This window comes from Drosophila novamexicana, unplaced genomic scaffold (genome assembly GCF_003285875.2).
Source record: "Drosophila novamexicana strain 15010-1031.04,08,12 unplaced genomic scaffold, DnovRS2.1 tig00000193-arrow-pilon, whole genome shotgun sequence".
Classification (NCBI taxonomy): domain Eukaryota; kingdom Metazoa; phylum Arthropoda; class Insecta; order Diptera; family Drosophilidae; genus Drosophila; species Drosophila novamexicana.
The window spans coordinates 9,244,281-9,263,948 of NW_020824787.1; the positions used below are offsets into that span (position 1 = coordinate 9,244,281).

Below are 19,668 nucleotides of genomic sequence, written 5' to 3' on the forward strand. Positions count from 1 at the left end.
GTCTGACTCTGACCAAGAGCTGATCTGAGCCCAGGATGCAGCAGCACGCCAACACTTTTTGTTTCAACGCGCACGATAGTGAAATGTGGCCCGGTTCAGTCGATGGGACCGGCCCTTCGATCGATGCCGCTGCCGCTGCCGTTGCCGTTGCAGCTGCCCCTTGCCCCATGCTCCCTGCCGCCTGCCACAGCCCGATGCAACAGACAGCCTAAGTGGATTGCAGTATGTTATATGTTGCTGGGCTAGATGGTCGATGGCTGCCGGCACGTTTAAATGCACTTTGTTTGTTTTGCCAGAGTGCAACGTGAGCCGCGAGCCGTGAACCGCCCTCTCATCACCATAACGAGCTGTCAATTGCTGGAGCTCGCATGTAAATCACTTACTGCAGTCACTAAGTCAAGCGACTCACATAACACTCGAGCCAGGACCAAAAATAAAAACCAACGGAACCTTTAGAGAGATTAAATTGAATAGAGCCTTAAGTCAAGCCAGATAGATATCTGGTGCTAACCGAGCTAACCCAGACGAATTATATATTTACTAAAAATCAGTTAAGCTCAAAATGCAATTTTTTTTTTTTGCATAATACAATAATTCTTAATAAACTTGCATCTATTCGCCCACTTTTTGGTTCATCGCATATTTGTCCCTTTCACATTTATTATTGGCTAAAAAACTACTGTATGTAAAGAACGTATTCTTTTAAAGTTGTTTCATTATAAATTTACTGGTAACAAGATTGAAGTACATAAAAATAGGTTTGCCCAAAACTCTAGAATAAACCAAATATGAAATCCCACAAGCAACAGTCATTGTCGTTGTCGTCATCGTCCAGTTCCTTGAGTTTTTTCTTTAACTTCTTGAGTTGTTTCTCATCGCTGAATATGGCTTTAAAGACGCGCTCCGTAAATGAATCATAGACACCCAGTTTTCTCAAAAGTTTGAGCACCCGTTTCTCGAAGGCGTTATACGATTTGGCGCGTGTTCCATCCACATTGGTATCGCGTAGCAGATCCTGATCGGAGCTCGAGTCGGTCGAGCTGCCTGCCAGCTCCAGTGCGCGGCTTAACAGGTCGTAGGCGAGATATTCATTGTAGGCCTTAATCTTTTCATCCAGCTGGGCGATGGGCAGAGCAGCCGCCATTTCGAGGCGTTCATATTGCCGTAGGAATTCTTCATTTTCCGTTTGATTTCTCAAATGCTCGTATTGCTTCAGCATGCCGTTGATCCTGTCCGTAACTATGTTGTCCAGCCGCAAGAGCTGCTGCATGGGCAGCAAGGACTCTCCACGGATGCACTGCATCAGCATCAGTAGCAATGCTAGCGCTTTGATCGCTGTTGACATGACTGCAAACTGCTAACTTTAACTAATGGCAGATGATCTGCGTCGACTGCCTTTTAAAGCGTGCACAGCTCCCCGATAAGCTTGAGTTATGAATCGACATTTATGGAGTTTCCAAGGCATCCAATTCTAACCATTGACCCGCATTGGGCTTGTCGTTGCTGAACATTGCTTTGGTATTTACTTTTTATGTTCGCCCAAGTGTCACCAGAGAACATAATTTACGGAATATTGCATTTTCTAGGTTCTTTTAGAAGGTATTCGTATTAAATATAAGAAGGGTCTACTTGAATTAAACAAATACATTTTCATCAAATTTAAGTGTCTATAATTGGTAAAAACAATTTTTAACCTACTGTTCATCGCCCTTCTATACGATTCACACTGCGCACACCATTCAAAAAATCTCCTCTTCTTGTCAATATCAAATTTAATAAACAAGAGAATCCGTAGAAGTTTCCCCATCTTAGAGCGCGCTTATGACCCAAAAGAAAGCTTAAGTAACAGATTAAAGATTGACGACATTTTGAAAATCCATTCTAATGATTGTATGTTGCTATTCAGGGAATTTTTTTCAGTCTAGCCATTTTGGGCTTTAAATAATCACAAATATGAAAAACTTACTCAGTTAGTTTTAAGGGTTTTTTCTATACGTCATCCTGATGATCTGGAAAAGAACAAAAAATGTCTTCGATGTTTAATAATTTCGGTATATTTGAGTAGATATTATTATATTTATAATTAGATATTGATAATATTAGATACAAGTGCACTTTATATCAAACATTCATTTTTGTTAAAAATGTTTGAACAAATTTGCATATGCAGAATGCAGAATATTTCCATAAAAAAAGGGTTTAAAGGTGCATATATATTTTTATACCCTGTCGATCTAGCCATGTCCGTCTGTCTGTCCGTCCGTCCGTCTGTCCGTATGTATGAACACAAGGATCTCAGAACCTATAAGAGCTAGATACTTGAAATTAGATGCTCCTAGTTCCCGCGCAGATCGAGTTTGTTTCCGATAATCGATAACTTACTCCGTTTCCAAGCAATCGTGAAAATCGATATCGATATCCTGCTTTTTGGGCAATTTTGGTAAATAATAAGAGCTAGAGTCACCAAACTTGACATATAGCTTCTAAATGTAGATATATATATATATAGAATATATATATGAATGAGGATTTTTCTTCATGGTTTTCCCCTCTAGATTAATCTGGCATTCAAATCTGAACACCGATTTTTTAGTCGAAATTCATGTCCAAATCTTACCCCAAGATTCGTATATAGACATGGGTCAAAAATTACCACTCCCATAACTCGGTTAAATCTCATCCGATTTTCACGAGGTTTGGCTTTTTCTTCATGGTTTTCCCTCTTAATTAATCTGGCATTCAAATCTGAACACCGATTTTTTAGTCGAAATTCATGTCCAAATCTTACCCCAAGATTCGTATATGGACATGGGTCAAAATTTACCACCCTCATAACTCGGTCAAATCTCATCAGATTTTCACGAAGTTTGGTTTTCCCTCTTGATTAATCTTCATGGTTTTCCCTCTTGATTAATCTGGCATTCAAATCTGAACACCGATTTTTTAGTCGAAATGCATGTCCAAATCTTACCCCAAGATTCGTGTATAGACATGGGTCAAAATTTACCACCCCCATATCTCGGCCAAATCTCATCCGATTTTCACGAAGTTTGGCTTTTTCTTCATGGGTTTCCCTCTAGATTAATGTGGCATTCAAATCTGAACACCGATTTTTTAGTCGAAATTCATGTCCAAATCTTATCCCAAGATTCGTATATAGACATGGGTCAAAATTTACCACCCCCATATCTCGGCCAAATCTCATCCGATTTTCACGAAGTTTGGCTTTTTCTTCATGGTTTTCCCTCTAGATTAATGTGGCATTCAAATCTGAACACCGATTTTTTAGTCGAAATTCATGTCCAAATCTTACCCCAAGATTTGTATATAGACATGGGTCAAAATTTACCACCCTCATAACTCGGTCAAATCTCATCAGATTTTCACGAAGTTTGGCTTTTTTTTCATGGTTTTCCCTCTTGAATAATGTGGCATTCAAATCTGAACACCGATTTTTTAGTCGAAATGCATGTCCAAATCTTACCCCAAGATTCGTATATAGACATGGGTCAAAATTTACCACCCCCATATCTCGGCCAAATCTCATCCGATTTTCACGAAGTTTGGCTTTTTCTTCATGGTTTTCCCTCTAGATTAATGTGGCATTCAAATCTGAACACCGATTTTTTAGTCGAAATTCATGTCCAAATCTTATCCCAAGATTCGTATATAGACATGGGTCAAAATTTACCACCCCCATATCTCGGCCAAATCTCATCCGATTTTCACGAAGTTTGGCTTTTTCTTCATGGTTTTCCCTCTAGATTAATGTGGCATTCAAATCTGAACACCGATTTTTTAGTCGAAATTCATGTCCAAATCTTACCCCAAGATTTGTATATAGACATGGGTCAAAATTTACCACCCCCATAACTCGGTCAAATCTCATCCGATTTCCACGAAGTTTGGCTTTTTCTTCACGGTTTTCCCTCTAGATTAATCTGGAATTCAATTCTGAACACCGATTTTTTTTTCGAAATTCATGTCCAAATCTTACCCCAAGATTCGTATATAGATCTTACCCCAAGATTCGTATATAGACATGGGTCAAAATTTACCACCCCCATAACTCGGCCAAATCTCATCCGATTTTCACGAAGTTTGGCTTTTTCTTCATGGTTTTCCCTTTAGATTAATGTGGCATTCAAATCTCGACACCGATTTTTTAGTCGAAATTCATGTCCAAATCTTACCCCAAGATTCGTATATAGACATGGGTCAAAATTTACCACCCTCATAACTCGGTCAAATCTCATCCGATTTTCACGAAGTTTGGCTTTTTCTTCATGGTTTTCCCTCTAGATTAATCTGGCATTCAAATCTGAACACCGATTTTTTAGTCGAAACTCATGTCCAAATCTTACCCCAAGATTCGTATATAGACATGGGTCAAAATGTACCACCCCCATATCTCGGCCAAATCCATCCGATTTTCACGAAGTTTAGCTTTTTATACCCTGAACCCATTAAAAATGGGTATAAGGGTATATTGTATTTGTGCGAAAGCCAAAGGTATGTAACAGGCAGAAGGAAGCAACTCCGACCCCATAAAGTATATATATTATTGATCAGTATAAATAAGTCAATCTAGCCATATCCGTCTGTCTGTCCGTCCGTCCGTCCGTCCGTCCGTCCGTCCGTCCGTCCGTCCGTATGTTTGAACGCAAGGATCTCAGAACCTGTAAGAGCTAGAGAAATTTTAGATGAAGATGCTCCTGGTTCCCGCGCAGATCGAGTTTGTTTCCGATAGTCGATAACTTACTCCGTTTCCAAGCAATCGATAAGAGTCGATATCGATATCCTGTTTTTTGGGCAATTTTGGTAAATAATAGGAGCTAGAGTCACTAAACTTGACATATAGCTTCTAAAATAGAATATATATATGCATTTGATGTTGGAAGAAGGGTTCAGGGTATCCCCTAGTCGGGAGCTCCCGATTAGAACCTCTTACTTGTTAAATATATTTTATTAGAAAGTCATTCAAGTACTTTGATAGATTTCCTTTCTGGCATTTGTAAATTATTTTCATTTAACTTCATTCGATTGAGGGGAAATATATGAGGCCAGAGACAACAGATTTCAGTATCTTCCTCAGATTCCCAGCTATCTTGAGACTCCTTATGGGGGCAATCTTCAGTAAGCAACTTCAGTTTGTACGACTTTAAAGCATTTGGTTCATTGAGGGCAATCCGCAATTCCTTTTTTTGGTTGCGATAGAAATCTTTGCACTGCTTGCCAAGCTTTGCATCCAACAATAAGCTATCGACGACATCGATTCGGCTGGTCAGATCAGCTTCCAGTTTGAGTCTGAAGTAATTATAACTCAAAAAATTATGATAAGCTTGCATTTTCAACTGCAAGAAACTTGAGTCCAGATCTGCTGCGTTCCGTAAAAGAGCAGTTTGCTGATCGAATTCCGAATTGCCAATAAAATGTCCTGTTTTGGATATCTCTAAAGTGTGCCGAATCTTGAGATTTATCTTTTCGTTTTCCCTCTCAATATTATCCTGTAAAACCCCTGGGTTATTTTATTTTGGACCTTGGCAATCCACAAGTCTTACCTTATTTGGGGTCAATGGTGTTGACGATATGATTGGTGATCCTTTCGATGTTGTTGTAGATTTCGTTGGTGATGTTGTTGGTGACGTTTTTGTTGATGTTGTTGAGGATGTTGTTGCTGATGTTGTTGTTGATTTTGCTGTCGATGCTGTTTTCGATACTGTTGTCGATGATTCTACTGACGATCCTGTAGACGATGATTCTGCTGACGATCCTGTTGACGATCCTGTTGACGATCCTGTTGACGATCCTGTTGACGATCCTGTTGACGATCCTGTTGACGATCCTGTGGACGATCCTGTTGACGATCCTGTTGACGATCCTGTTGACGATCCTGTGGACGATCCTGTTGACGATCCTGTTGACGATCCTGTGGACGATCCTGTTGACGATCCTGTTGACGATCCTGTTGACGATCCTGTTGACGATCCTGTGGACGATCCTGTTGACGATCCTGTTGACGATCCTGTGGACGATCCTGTTGACGATCCTGTTGACGATCCTGTTGAAGATGATTCTGTTGTCGATGATTCAGTTGACGATCCTGACGATCCTGTTGACGATCCTGTTGACGACCCTGTTGACGATCCTGTTGACGACTCTGTGTTTAAATATTTGAAAAGGTTTGTTGACGAGCCTGTTGACGTACCTGAAACCGATTGTCTTGACAATGTATTTGTGTCATTTGGTATAGCTACGCCGAATAATTTTGTACTTTTTTGTGGTTTATGCTCTAAGCTGATGCTATCAATGATCACTTTAAAAGCCATATTAAACGTTTATAGATATATTTCAAATTTGATTTGCACCATTTTACTAAAACTTACATCCAGTGCTGAGCAACAGACAAAAAATAACAGTACAGGATCGTATGTTTCCCATGTTGAACTTGGCTTTTAGTATTGAAATTAGTTGGTTTACTCGATTGGATTTCCCACTTTTATATACTCTGCGAAACGCAAAACTATTTTGGTTTAGATAAAACTTAATGAAAAGTGTCAGAACAGCATTTTCAATGTTTTCATATTTAAGTTATGGAACATTTCCTCATTCTTGGTTTCTGATAACCAAAACACATAAGCACATATAAATCCTGCTCAACGATCAGTCTTTTAAATTCAAGCTTCAACATTAGTCTACCATCTATTTTTTATAGATATAATACCATGCTATAGTTTTCTCTATATTCTATGCTCTTCACAATTCCAAGCATAACTAAAGACTTAAAATTCTAGAATTTTGCGATTGAAGAATTTGTTTAGGTATTTTCTTATTTGAATCGGCAGAGATCTTATAAGCTGCAAAAAATGTATACACTCTTTAGCTGGGTTGATGAATTTAGACGATATTCGTGTGTTTTCTATTTTTTCTATCTCATTCTAGTCAACAACGAACTCTTATGACCTTTAAATTATATTAAACAATGTCAAGCTATAATATAAAAATACATTTAGCTGGAATTTGTATTATATAGATTGATAAATGGATAGTAAGGATTTGGGGTAACTTTACAAAAATGTCAATTTGTAATTTATATTATTCAAATTTATTTCCTGTAAGTAATTTTTAATTTTATGTAAACGTATCGAATTTGAAATAACATTTGTTCGTCTTAGCCAGGTTTATGTATATTAATTTAAATTTCAACGGTTTTAAGCATGGCATCCACAAAATGTGGAACCCAAGAGAAACAGCTGCACTCAGGTGAGCAGACGCGAGCACAGGTGAGAGATAAGAGACTCTCTGGAGGAGAGCGCACGATCCACAACAATGACGATTACAATGACGAAGAAGACGACGGCGACGGCGACGACGATGTGGTCGGTCGTTCGTCTTGCTGGTCTGAGTGTCTGGTCTGTGCTGGTCTTGCAGTTGGTTTCCCAAGTGGCCGAGGGTTCAGCTCAGTTCTTGAACGACTGCTGGCCGTGTTAGTAGCAAGACGCGGAACGCCACTTGAAACGTGTTAAACGCCGGAGACGAGTGTCGGAGGCGGCAGACGACGCGTTTGCTTTGGAAAGACGTTACTTTGTTCGGTTTATGGACATTTTTGTGAAATGCAAAACAAAGTTCAAAGCCAAAAGCAAGTCACATTCACACATACACACACACGCACACAAAAGTCAACGAAGTGAAAATTAAATTTTTGAATGCGATTTGAAAATTAATTGGCAAGAAAAAAGGCATAAGTGTTGGCAAATTAAGCGGGCTCTACTATAAAGAAATCGCTTCAAGAAACAAGTTTATAGATGCAACAACAACAACAAATGAAACGAAACTAATAATTTAATTGAAATCAATACAAAGTGCATACAAAATTGTGTATAAGCAAATAGAAAACAAAATCTACACAGAAAAAATAAACCAAACAAGGCGTTTAATAGGACGCAAAATCTTCAAAGAGGTGCGTAAAATACAAATAAGTAAATTATATTTTGTAATTTTGTCGAATAGAAATAAAAACCGAGATATAGAAAAGAAAAACAGCTGAGAAAATAGGAACAAATAGGCAAATTATCAGCTGCTAAAACATAAACAAATGAATTGTTAAAAAGTCGAAAATATGATCAATTTATTGAACTCTTGGTTGTCTATTGTTGTTGTTCTTTAAGTTGTTGTTGTTGTTGTGGTGTAATGCAAAGTTTGGAGCGTTCAAATCAAATACGAAAAATACAAAAATATACATGCTTATATACAGCAGCTACAACCAACAACAAGAAAACTGTTAAAACCAGTTTTCAGCGGCGCATGCGCCAAACAGAACTCGGCTACAACAACAACAACAACAAAAGTACAAAAAAAGCAACTGGCAAGAGGAAGAAATGTTGGTAGGGCCCGTGGCCGAGGCGAATCTTTGAGCAAACTGTGAAGAAGCCGGCCCAAAAGACGTACAACATCCGAAAAGGAGGCGCAACAGAAGCTGCAGCTGCAGAGACTCGATAAAGAACTTATCAAAAAATAAGCGCTAAGAAGCAAATTTATCAAGTTCTTATAAAAAGAAAAGAAACAAAAAAAAAAGCATATAATAATAGAGAATCGTTTAGACTAGGAAACAGAACAGAAGGGCAAGGAACCAGCCACCAAGAACTGCAATACACTTGTGCAATCAGTCAAAAACAAAAATAAAATAAATAACGAAAATTATATGTATTTCAAGGCCCCGCCGCACGTAGTGCCCCCTGCTAGGTATCCATCTATTTGCACAGCAGCCGCCTTAGCAGCACTGAAACACTTCAATTTCACAAATTTGTGTTCTTTTTTATTTTTTTCGGTTTTTTTTGTTGATGTTATCTGATCTGGCGCAGCTTAAGATACAAGCGTGCGAGCAGCAGCGCCAGATAAGCGAGATAAGCTCAAAGAAAGGCCAAAAATCAAAAGGTTTTATGCGCCACACCGAACATTAAATGCCCTTCCTAGTAAACGAATGTTAGGAGACATGTACATAGCAGTCCGGCTTGTCTAGGAGCATAATCCTCGCTGGGTTTGGTTTATATATATTATCCATACACAAGCCTATTGTTGGACATTTTAAAGAGCATTACGATAGTCGTATATTGATCCCATTTTTGAAATTTATAACGAGGAACTAAACCTTCGACTGATCTTTTTTTCTATGTCAGCTATATTATGTCGTGGTCTGATGTTGATAAGACTTTGCTCGTAATAAGTCCCAATATTTGATATAGTGCTTCAATCCGGCCGATTCCAAAAGATATATTGTCTATAATAGAAAAAGAGTGCTAAGCAATGTTTCGTGATTATAGCTTTGAAACGTAGAGACCAGGGACATGAAACATATATACTTTTCGGGATACGCAACACACTTCGTGACAAAATCATGCGACACGCAAGAAGGGCATAAAAAAACAGAAGAGAACACAAAAATAAGCATCGAAACAGCTCAGATAGCCGGGCAACACCTGCCGCATGCGAAGGTAACACAGAAAAAGGTACCCCCAAGGGAACAGCGCATCCCTGGCCAACTCTGGCTTGAGACTCTTGCCCCTGTCGCCGGCGGCGGCGGCTGTCTTTGGGATTTTTTGGGATTTATTCATTCATGCATTTCGTGTCCGTTTCATTTGCTGTGCTCCTCTTTGTCTTGCATGCAAATTTTTGCGTTTCATTTTCTTTCGGCCGAGACCGTACATAAAAGTACATAAATATGTATGCATATGGGTATATAGGTGTAGGTAGAATTACGTTGAGTGTGCATGAGAGACATACATAAACCAAAAATATACAAAAAAATAAGCATAAAAAACAAACCGTACAAAACTCTTCGAACAATTCCTGAAAATGTCTGTTGTTTGCCGTGTTGCCCAGGGTCATGCCAAGTCACCAGCCAAGCCGAGCAACTTTCATTAAAGCCAAACCCACAATAGCACACCGGGGCATTATAATACATACATACATACATTATATATATATATATATATATGTATATGTATCTGTGTGTTTATGTAGTTAACAGTTCGCCATATACCCCAGTCGATCTATGACTCTATGGAGCCAAAGCGTTCAATCAAACATAATGCAAGAGCATGTCAAAGATCACAGCAACAAACAATTTATGATTATAATTAAGTCCAGTTTCCCAGCCGCAACTTAAAATGTTTTTAAATTGGTTGGAAGATTGTTCTAGCCGCTCCCCAGTTTACTTGCTTCCAGATGCGAAATTACTAAAGACGGAACAAAATATGATATGCACAAAAATGTGTATTCCATATTTTGTTGCCCTAACAACAACGAGTTGTTGGGTTGGGAGGTTTTTTAAGTCAAATATTTTATGACTGTCATAGAGACAAAAAAAAAATAACAAGTTGTTTATTAGCTTTGCTGACTCTTATTTAATTTCTCTTGGCTTTCTCTGTTTTATGAGAACATTTAGATACAAGTCTTTCGGTGGGTTTTATATACATATTTTGACAATCTTTTGGGCTCTTTGGGTTTTTGTCCTTGACAGCGCCCGCATGCGCAGCGAGCCGTAATTAGCTGTCGTTGATTTTGACTCTTGGCTCATCGCCAAATTAATCATTTGTTTGAAATGCCAATTTGTTAATTTTTTCTTTTTTTTTTTTTTGAAATTTTTTTTTCTCAATTTTTGGCTGGGTTTGTTTTCCTACAATTAAGCAACTTTTGTGCAATTGTATAATAAAATTGTGGTCGTGTTTTTGATATCAAAAAATATTGCTGGCGCTTTTTCACTTACCCACGGCGAGGTTAAACTTTGACCTAGTTATTCAATTTGAAATGCCGTGTGCCGGCAATTCATCATGTTGCAAACGTTATTCACAAAATTGTGCAAATATTCGGATAGCCTGTCAAATGGGGCAACAATTAATTAACAGTCTACTTTGCCCATTGAGGCGCCGCTTCTTGAGATTTCTGCATCGAAACTGAAAGTTATCGGGCTTTAAATTCTTTCTACTTATTATTGTTTTTCTTTTTGACCAGACATTTTTCTATATACAGCCAACACTTGAGTTTACGCATGGCAAAAGACAAACAAAATAAGTTATTATTATATTAGTTATTTAAACAATGTGATCTGCAAAAAAAAAAGAAGTAACAAAATTAATAATAGCACTGAAGAGTCATCAAAATGCTCTTAAAGCTGTCAACACGTCAATTTTTTTACGATGTGGGCGTATATGGAATTAAAGATGTCATTTACCAAGCGATAACTATCGCATAAATACTTGATAAACAAGCTATATGTGAAGTAGAATAGTTTTTAGATAAGTTTCAACATTTTAAATTAAGTAACCTTACGTTCTTAAAAGAATTCAATTTCAGTGCGAAGCTGATTTGCCATATGATTGAACCCAATTTCTGGTTCAAACCTTGTTTTGTCAAGGAATTTGAACATTTAAGTGAAACTATAATTGCCCGGTGTGCTGAAAGTATTGTAAGCCATACATATTTTCATATACAGGTTGTGGGCTAAATTTTAACCTCTTCTCGCTCTCTTTTAATCTTTACAGATAGATTTAAGTCTTCAACTCATATCTAAACTATTTAAACAGTTTTTCCATTCAAAAAGAACCCATTTAGTGTTCAAGTTATCTATCGATTGAATGATTGTATGAATGTAGCTCTACTTAAAAAGTCAGATATCATTAATCAATTGTAATATTAGAGAGCCCATCGCTAAATTGCCAGAAATGGGATGCCTCTTGTCAAGCTATTTTCTTGGCTCTGTCAGCGGGCGGCCCGTCATGCACTTGATAGTTCAATTTGCCAAATTGGGCTAACCTCATATGGGTGTTATAGTATACCTAAATAGTACTCGCATATCGGAGCACGTATTACTGTCGACCATTTGCGGAAGCAGCTATCGACAGTAAATGTATAGCGTAATACAATTTCACGCTTGAGACCAGGGCCAAGCGGAGCTGGCATTTTGGCTACTGGTTATAGACCGGACAATTAGCCGCCAAAAAAAAAAAACTGTTTTGATTTGTTTTGTTTGCTGGCACTTAATAGATCAAAATGGAAATGGCCGGAGACTTGGATCTTGGCCGTTTATAAATGAGATACATGTTAGAGGTCGTCTAGGCATCAGAATACAAAGCTAAAGTCAAGGCAATAAACTGTAACAGCTTCTGGCCAATGGACTGTATCTAATTGGATTTAACAGCATACTGATCGCAGTTGGTAAGGTAACTGGATGGTATACCATATACACACATTTGTGTAGGTATATATATATATATATGTATATTAAAAAGAGTTATGGGAAGCCTGTAATTGGGTCACTTCGTCGGGGCAGCCGAGCCGTTATTCCATGTGAATGTCATGTGGAAATTATGTCACACCAAAGTTTGGCATGCCGAGGAAATGGTGCTCCAATAAAAAACCAAAAAAAAAAAGAAAGACATACAGAAAAAAACCAAAATTTCAACTCTTCAACTCATTTGCGGTCATGTTGCAAACGGAAAACGTCGCTCGGCCATAATCACAAAATAATAACCAAAAACTCGGCAAATCCAACAGAGTAGCATAGTCCCCACTCTTTCGAAAATTGGACCTACGCTGCGGATATAGCGGGTTTTTGGATACCCAGACAAAGAGAGAAACAGAGCGAGAGAGAGAGAGAGAGATAAAGTGCCATCATAAACGCCATTTAATTGTGCAGACAGCACTACGAGTACCAGCTGAGCCAAGGGAATGCCAGCGATAAGCCAACAGACATTGGACAATTGCCTGACCTGGTTTCCATACGCTTGGCGGGAGACAGGGCGGCAGGGGGGGCAGGGTGGCGGGTGGCGGGTGGCTCGTTGGGAAGTTGGGGTTATGTAAATTGACTGCACTCGTGAGTGCACTTACCAAAATTAGTTCACAACTTTAAGTTTTGGTTTCAATTTGAATTTATTATACACTCACCTTAAAGGGGTATTTCGACTTTCGGAGGTAGCAGGCGAGATGTACCCTGAAAACAAAAAGAAAGATGATGTGAAATTAGAGAATATAAAACTGTATTAACAGACATATTTAAGGAATCTTTATATAAATTATAGTTTTTTATGATTATAACTTTGTCTAAAATTTAAAAAAAAAAACGGGTTCAGCTGCTTAAGCTTTGTTTTTAAAGAAAAAATGTCTTTATATCACTATCTGTTTCTCCTTATATAATATTAAATAAAGCTAGTTGAGATCGATTTGTTAATTCAATTTATTTTAATAATTACATTAAAGATTTAAAGAGAAGCTGCATAAAGATTATTATGATCATAAATTTAAAGAGCATTTGAAGTTCGTTATGAGTATGCCAAAAGTTTTGTTGTTTGCTATGAGATTGGATTTGTTGTTTTTGAATTTGATTGTTTTCGTCAAAAAGTTTGACTGTTTTACATGCCGCACACATACACACACACACACACACTGGCACATACAAGTTGCCTTAGCCTCAAATGGGTCAGCTTTGCACGATTTTCGGTGTAGTTCTTAAGCGCAATGTCGTGCCATGAAATGGAAACACATAAAACATATAAAAAGCGATTTAAAATCGTGCTGCAATGCTACAAATATTTGGTAAATAAACCTATGCCAAAGCGGAACCTGCTCAAATGCCCACAGATCAGGGATAGCTATCGCGAGAGAGAGAGAGATAGAGAGAGAGAGAGCGTGAAGTGGAGAAGGAGACAGCCTCAACCTGTGCCACTTCCCAGAGGCGCGTTGCTAATCAAACAGACGGTGGACAAAAGACAATGCGCCAATGATGACGACAATGAGAAGCGGGCAATAAAATACAAATTGACAGCCAAGAATGAAAGTGGTGAAATTTATTCAACCCGGCTCCGGCTTCGGCTTCGGCTTCGGCTCCATCTCCGTCTCGATCTCCGTCTCGATCTGCGTCTGCGTCTCCGGCTGCTTCTAAGTAGCTGAAAGTGAGCGACAAAATGACAGGCCGCTGTGAACAAATAGTGGACCGGACCAGATCGACCACCAGGCCAATTCAAAAGCCATAATTCTTTAAAAAGCAAAACCGAAACCCGAAACGTGAGAGCGACTTTCGTTGTGCGCGTTTAAAGACGCGCACAAAACGCGCAGCTGGCAGAAAGCGCGTCCAATTACAACAACACACAGCCGGCCACTAAATTCCCCCTCCAAGTCCAAGTCCAAGTCCACGCGGCACGCGGCACTTTTTCTAATGAGCTTTGCTCCGTAACAAAATTCTAGACGACAGTTGACAGCCGCTAAATTGAGGTCAAATCATGGTTCAAACTCCTGTTCGAGCCGTGTCAAGCTTTACTGTACCGTGCGCTTCGAAGTGCCCAAAAGCGCTAATTAAATATATATGTGACTTGCCATATTTGTCACGCTGGGTTTTTTTTTTGTTTTTTTTTTTAAATATGCAATTTTAGTCTTGATTTAGAAAAAGCTTTGTTTTCTAACTTCATAGCTGCAGCACAGCTTTACAGCAATTACTTTAGAACTTAATGACTTTTGCACTTTTAGTACTGCTTTAGTTGTACATAATAAGTTTAAATTCCTAAATGATTCATTATATAGTTCGAGCAGCTGTTAGAAACAATTGACCTACATGTTAATTGCATTTTAAATCTGATTCCTGTATGAGGAAAAGAAAAGAGGCCTACAGATTATTCAAATTTTGCTTTAGCCTAGTTCCCTCCCTTCTCTGTAGACTTACGGGCACGTTCCTCTTTCTTCTGCATGTGGTAGCATATTACTTTTTCAACTTTTATTTACTCCGGCAATTTCGTGCCGCTAATTAGCAGCTAAGTTGTTGGGGCCAGCCTTTACATGGCGGCTCGCCGTTGCTGCCCAAAACTTGAATGGAATGGCCCAGAACATGGCCCAAACACATACACGGCAAGCTACCGCGTGGAGCAACAACATTGTCAAGTTATGCAGAAACGTGCAATTTTTTTTTTGGTCATAAACCTTTCAGCCAGTGCTGGCCAGGCTCAGGCTCAGTTCCAACCGGGCTGACACAGCGGTGATCCGTTGATGAGGTTTTTATTTTTTTGTTATACCAACTCCCGGTTGGGCTTTGTATTTTTTGTGTTTTTCTTTTCTTTTTTTTTTTTGTATTGTGCATTCAATTGTTTCCCTTCAATACCCTGTACCAATGAAAAATGTGTAAAAATGGGTATATTGGTTTTGTGCAAATGCTTCTTACAGGCAGGAGGAGACAACAATTCGATATTCCCATAATAGCCATAAATTTGGATTTTTAACAAAGTAGGTTACTTGAAATTTATAGGAGCTAGAGACATCCAACTTGCGAAGTAGATCAGATAAAAGGATCAAGAATATAATACCTACACCCACTCCACCAAGATTGAATGAAGCTAAGACTTTGTTGAAGGAACTAAGAATGCATTTCCCATAGCATAGGGCTAAGGGCAAAGAAGAAGAAACTGCAATACTTTGCACGTGGTATCTGCCAGTCGGGCACATCCGACTAGAGCACTGCTGTTTTTTCGTGCCGTGGCAACTTTAATGGCTTCTGTGTGACTACGTCGAAGAGCTGGAAGTCAGCTTGGAAAGCGTGGGTAATTTTCATTTCGCCTGACAATAAAAATACAATTATGACTGCGTTGTTTATGTTGCACAAACTCGTACTCCTCGACGGGTATGCAAATATATACAGATATATATATGCATACAAATACATATTTATATATGTATATGGTATTTGGCAATTCGCCAGCTTGTGAGAATGATGTCGAGTCACTGCACATTGGCCAGGAAGTTGTGCAATTTGTCTGGCCCATAAACATAAGTTGGAGCTATACTATATGCTCTAAGAAAAGATCTACGCATGACTTGGCGTATACCATGAACAAAAGACTTTCATTTTCCATTTGCTTTTGTTAAACATTTCTTTGATCTTCGTTCCTTCGTTTTCTTCTGCTTGCCGGGCATCCTGTTGCTTCCTTTCTTTTGTGATTGGTTTTGGGATTTTTGTTCCTCCTTCACTTTTGTAAATTTGTGGGCTCGCAAAACTCGTTTAATGTCAGGCAGCCGTGTTGCTAATTAGGTGATTTTATTTATATATTTTTATTTTGTTTTTTTGCCCTCTTCCCTCTTCAAGCAAGTCTTATTTATTATGATTTTTATGTGTATTTACTTCGGGTGGGCGCTCACATCTCGTCGCCGTCTCGCAGCAATTACAATAAAAGCAGCCTCAGTTCGTGCTCTTGCATTTTCAGTTTCCTGTTACCAAAAATAAAATAAATTGCGACGACTGATGTAGCACTTAATGAATTGCCCAAGCACCTCGTCGAAACTCTTTAAAACCAACGGCACGTCCGGAGCTCTTAACTGATTAATTGTGATAAAAAACAAAAAAACGAAAAAAAAAAACGAAAAAAAGAAGCACATTCAGAGACGGGGGCTACTTGCAGATGTTATAAATATTATATTACAGCTGGCCGCTAAATGAAGTTACCTTCCTTGTAAGGCATTTAATGCACATGCCCAAATTGAGACTACAATCCGAGGATTGGGAATCGCCTTTCGGATATGGCAAAAAGCGGCTTATGCATTGACCAAGGCATATTTTGGAATTATATGGAAATGTCTTGTAATGCCATATTATCATAGCTAACACTTGTAAGGCATATATGTTAAAGGTACCATAAAATATTGGTCTAAAGATTGCTTGAATTATTTCTTCACAAAGTAAAAGATTATATTTTCATATATAATACCAAAAGGCTTAAAAAACCAATGTTATTTCGCTCATTTTTGATTTATTTCAAGTTTAGTTTTTTTTTTATTTGATTCTTAAAGAAATTTCTTTTTTTTTTCGTCAGATAACCTTTCTAAATTTTCACTCAAACTAAATTCTAAAAATCTATAATTACCAATAATCTTAATTCTTTAAAGTAGAAAATATTTTTAAAGCAGATACCAAATTATTTAAAGTTTTAAAGCGTCATTAGCTATATGCATTGATTGTTAAGTTGACTGCAAGATCATTTATAAACAATCATTAAACATTTCATAAATACAACCAAGTATTTCCGCCTAAAGCTATCGCCTGACCAACACCTTTGAGCTATGGAAAACATGCCCAGATCGTTCAGAAACTCAAATCTTTCTAGTTGATGACAATCATTAGCTAGTTATGCTATTTGCCCGCCCATTTGAGATGTGTGTGTGTGTGTGTGTGTGTGTTTGCCCCGAAAGAAAGCCCGTTAACTCCCCATTTATAAACCTTTTTCCGGTTCTAATGACACGACGACGTCGTCACAGCCAAGCCCAGACAAGCCAGACTATACTTGTACTCACAATACGCTGCACAAACTCCATTAATTTCTAAATGTTCTATAGACAACATGCTGCCATATATGGCTGAGAGTACAACAAAGGAACGAAGCACAAATAATTCTTACTGCTGTTTGTCTTGGCTCCGCCGGGGAAGGGGGGCAGAGAGGGTTGCGCCTGGCCACCCTAGACTCGTGTCGCACTGAGCCGCAACTCTGACTCATATGCACTTTGGAATTGTTCAATGGTGCACAAAAGCGGCTTTGGGCTCATAAGTGGGCCGACAGAGACACGTGTCTAACTCATGGCTGGCCCCCTCTCGCTCTAGCTCTCAGTCTATATATGTATGTTATGTCCATGCAGCAGCCCACATTAGAAGGCGGCGCATACAAAATGGACTTGCAGTTCATTAATTTTCATTGTCAGCCATTTTCGGGCGGCTATGCAAATGTCAAAACTTAAAACGCTCAAGAAAAATGTCACAAGTCGATGACTCAGAGACCAGATGCGATACCAGACTGCCCAGATCTCAGTGCTCCCTCACTCTCTATATCTCTCTCTCTCTCTCTCTCTCTCTCTCTCTCTCTCTCTCTCTCTCTGTCTCTCGCTCTGTTTCTCAGTGAACTGCATTTTTGACAAGTTTTTATGGATCGATTACATAAGTTTCAAGTCTCCAGTCCCTGATTCAAAGTCGCCCAGACTTAAGTTTTAAATAAATTATGTAAATTTTGTATAGCCTCTTGCTTTTCAATGTCTCTGTTGTTGTTGTTGTTGTTTTTTTTTTTTTGTGACATTTGCGGCATAGTTCTAAGTTCCAGACTGTGCTGTCTCTTCAATTGGGTATCTATTGATATTTGATGATAATGCGCCCCCCAAAGTTTTGTTTTTTTTTTTTTGTACCCCGCTGAGTTTTTTACTTAAATTGTTTGCTTTTGCCTGTGCTTGCTCAATGAAAAATTCCTACGTTTTTCTCGTTGTTGTTTTTTAAATTAGAGAGAGAGAGAGAGGTCTACAAAACTCCAACTATCGGCACCATTTAGACATCAGCACGACGCGCTGTCAGCGCCAGGCACTTTCTAAGCAAACATTTTAACTCAGATAACAAGTCAATTAGGTCTGGGACACGATTTGGGCATAAAGTGTTAAACTGAGCATATGATAATCATAATAATAATGTCATTACAGTTGAGAGCACATTTACAGGCATATCTAATATCAAAAGAATGCCTCAAACTATTTGAATAAACAGATAAATTACACTAAGTGTTAGGTTTAAAATGATTTAGGTAAAAGCCAAACTTAGAGTTAACTTTCAATTGGCAGCACTGAACGTCTTTTACATCTCCAGGCAAATCTAAATTGGCAGCACTTCAACATGCTTTTGATATGATTAATATGGTAAAATATACTAATTTGTAAGCTCAAAATGTAAAAAGTTGTAGGTATAAGCCAAAGTTAACTTTAACTTTCGATTGGCAGCACTGAACGTCTTTTACATCTCCAGGCAAATCTAAATTGGCAGCACTTTAACATGGTTATGATATGATTAATATGATAAAATATAATAATTTGTAAGCTCACAATGTAAAAAGTTTTATGTATAAGCCAAAGTTAACTTTAACTTTCGATTGGCAGCACTGAACGCCTTTTGATAACTTATCCAGTCGAATCTAAATTGGCAGCACTTTTATCCGTTTAAAGATTAATATGGTAACCCTTAAAATCAAAAATATAACAATTTTGTTGCCTATTTATGAAAAGTACATTTTCTTCATGCTTTCTAAAATCTTGCAACTCGTTAAATAGGCCTCGTGTCTTAAGCTATATTCTCTGCAATGCATTGCAGCCAAAACTCAATTAGGCAGATTCATATAGGCGGGGGCAGAGATGTTTAGTGAAAAATTGCCTTCATTTAAAAGGTACATTAAAAACGCACACGGGAAATGTTTTCAAAAACGCACTGAAACAAAAGTGAAAACTTTCACTTTTGATATTTGTGTAGAGCGCAACATTTATGTTTAGTCGGGTTTTGTTTTTTGTTTTTGTTTTTGTTTTTGTATTTTTTTTTTACCACACGACTTAAAATCTGACTGTTATTTCTTTGATATTACCATAAATTTGAATTTCGTTTACATCATCAACGAGCCGAGCTGCGACGTCGACGACAGCGACCTCTCTCGTCGCTTCTCAAGTGTAAAGAATTGCCGACCAGAGAGCGGGCGTGGAGTTCGGTAATCGAGGCTGGGCATTTCTTTGGGCCACAGCCACACCATAACACGCAGTCAAGACGACACGTCGGGCATTGTGCGTTTTAATGCGATAATTTAAAACTTTTTCGCTTTCATTTCGTTTAAGCTTTGGCTATTAATC

At 38.3% G+C, this 19,668-nt stretch overlaps 2 protein-coding genes across 4 annotated transcripts in view; one reads left to right on the forward strand and one right to left on the reverse strand.

The window, feature by feature from the left end:
• Positions 1–696: 696 nt before the first annotated feature.
• On the reverse strand, positions 697–12,958 carry LOC115758469. Of its 3 annotated transcripts, XM_030699144.1 has the most exons (4): positions 12,943–12,958; positions 1,967–2,009; positions 1,699–1,898; positions 697–1,589 (listed from the first exon to the last, which is right to left on the reverse strand). In XM_030699144.1, the coding sequence occupies exon 4, from the start codon at positions 1,343–1,345 to the stop codon at positions 773–775; it is 573 nt and encodes a 190-aa protein (XP_030555004.1). In that variant the 5' UTR covers positions 1,346–1,589; positions 1,699–1,898; positions 1,967–2,009; positions 12,943–12,958; the 3' UTR covers positions 697–772. The 3 variants fall into 3 exon arrangements, with proteins under 3 accessions (XP_030555004.1, XP_030555003.1, XP_030555005.1); XM_030699143.1 differs by lacking the exons at positions 1,967–2,009; positions 12,943–12,958 and having other exon boundaries at positions 1,699–1,938; XM_030699145.1 differs by lacking the exons at positions 1,967–2,009; positions 12,943–12,958 and having other exon boundaries at positions 697–1,625; positions 1,699–1,938.
• LOC115758465 overlaps positions 7,175–19,668 on the forward strand; it is a 28,623-nt gene continuing 16,129 nt past the window's right edge. Inside the window, exon 1 of the mRNA XM_030699137.1 lies at positions 7,175–7,960. The gene's annotated coding sequence lies outside the window, so the exon portion shown is untranslated. The remainder of the gene's footprint in view (positions 7,961–19,668) is intronic.

Bases quoted from the DNA above. Each gene is read 5' to 3' on its own strand.
- LOC115758469 (XM_030699144.1), bottom strand. From the start codon at position 1,345: ATGTCAACAGCGATCAAAGCGCTAGCATTGCTACTGATGCTGATGCAG.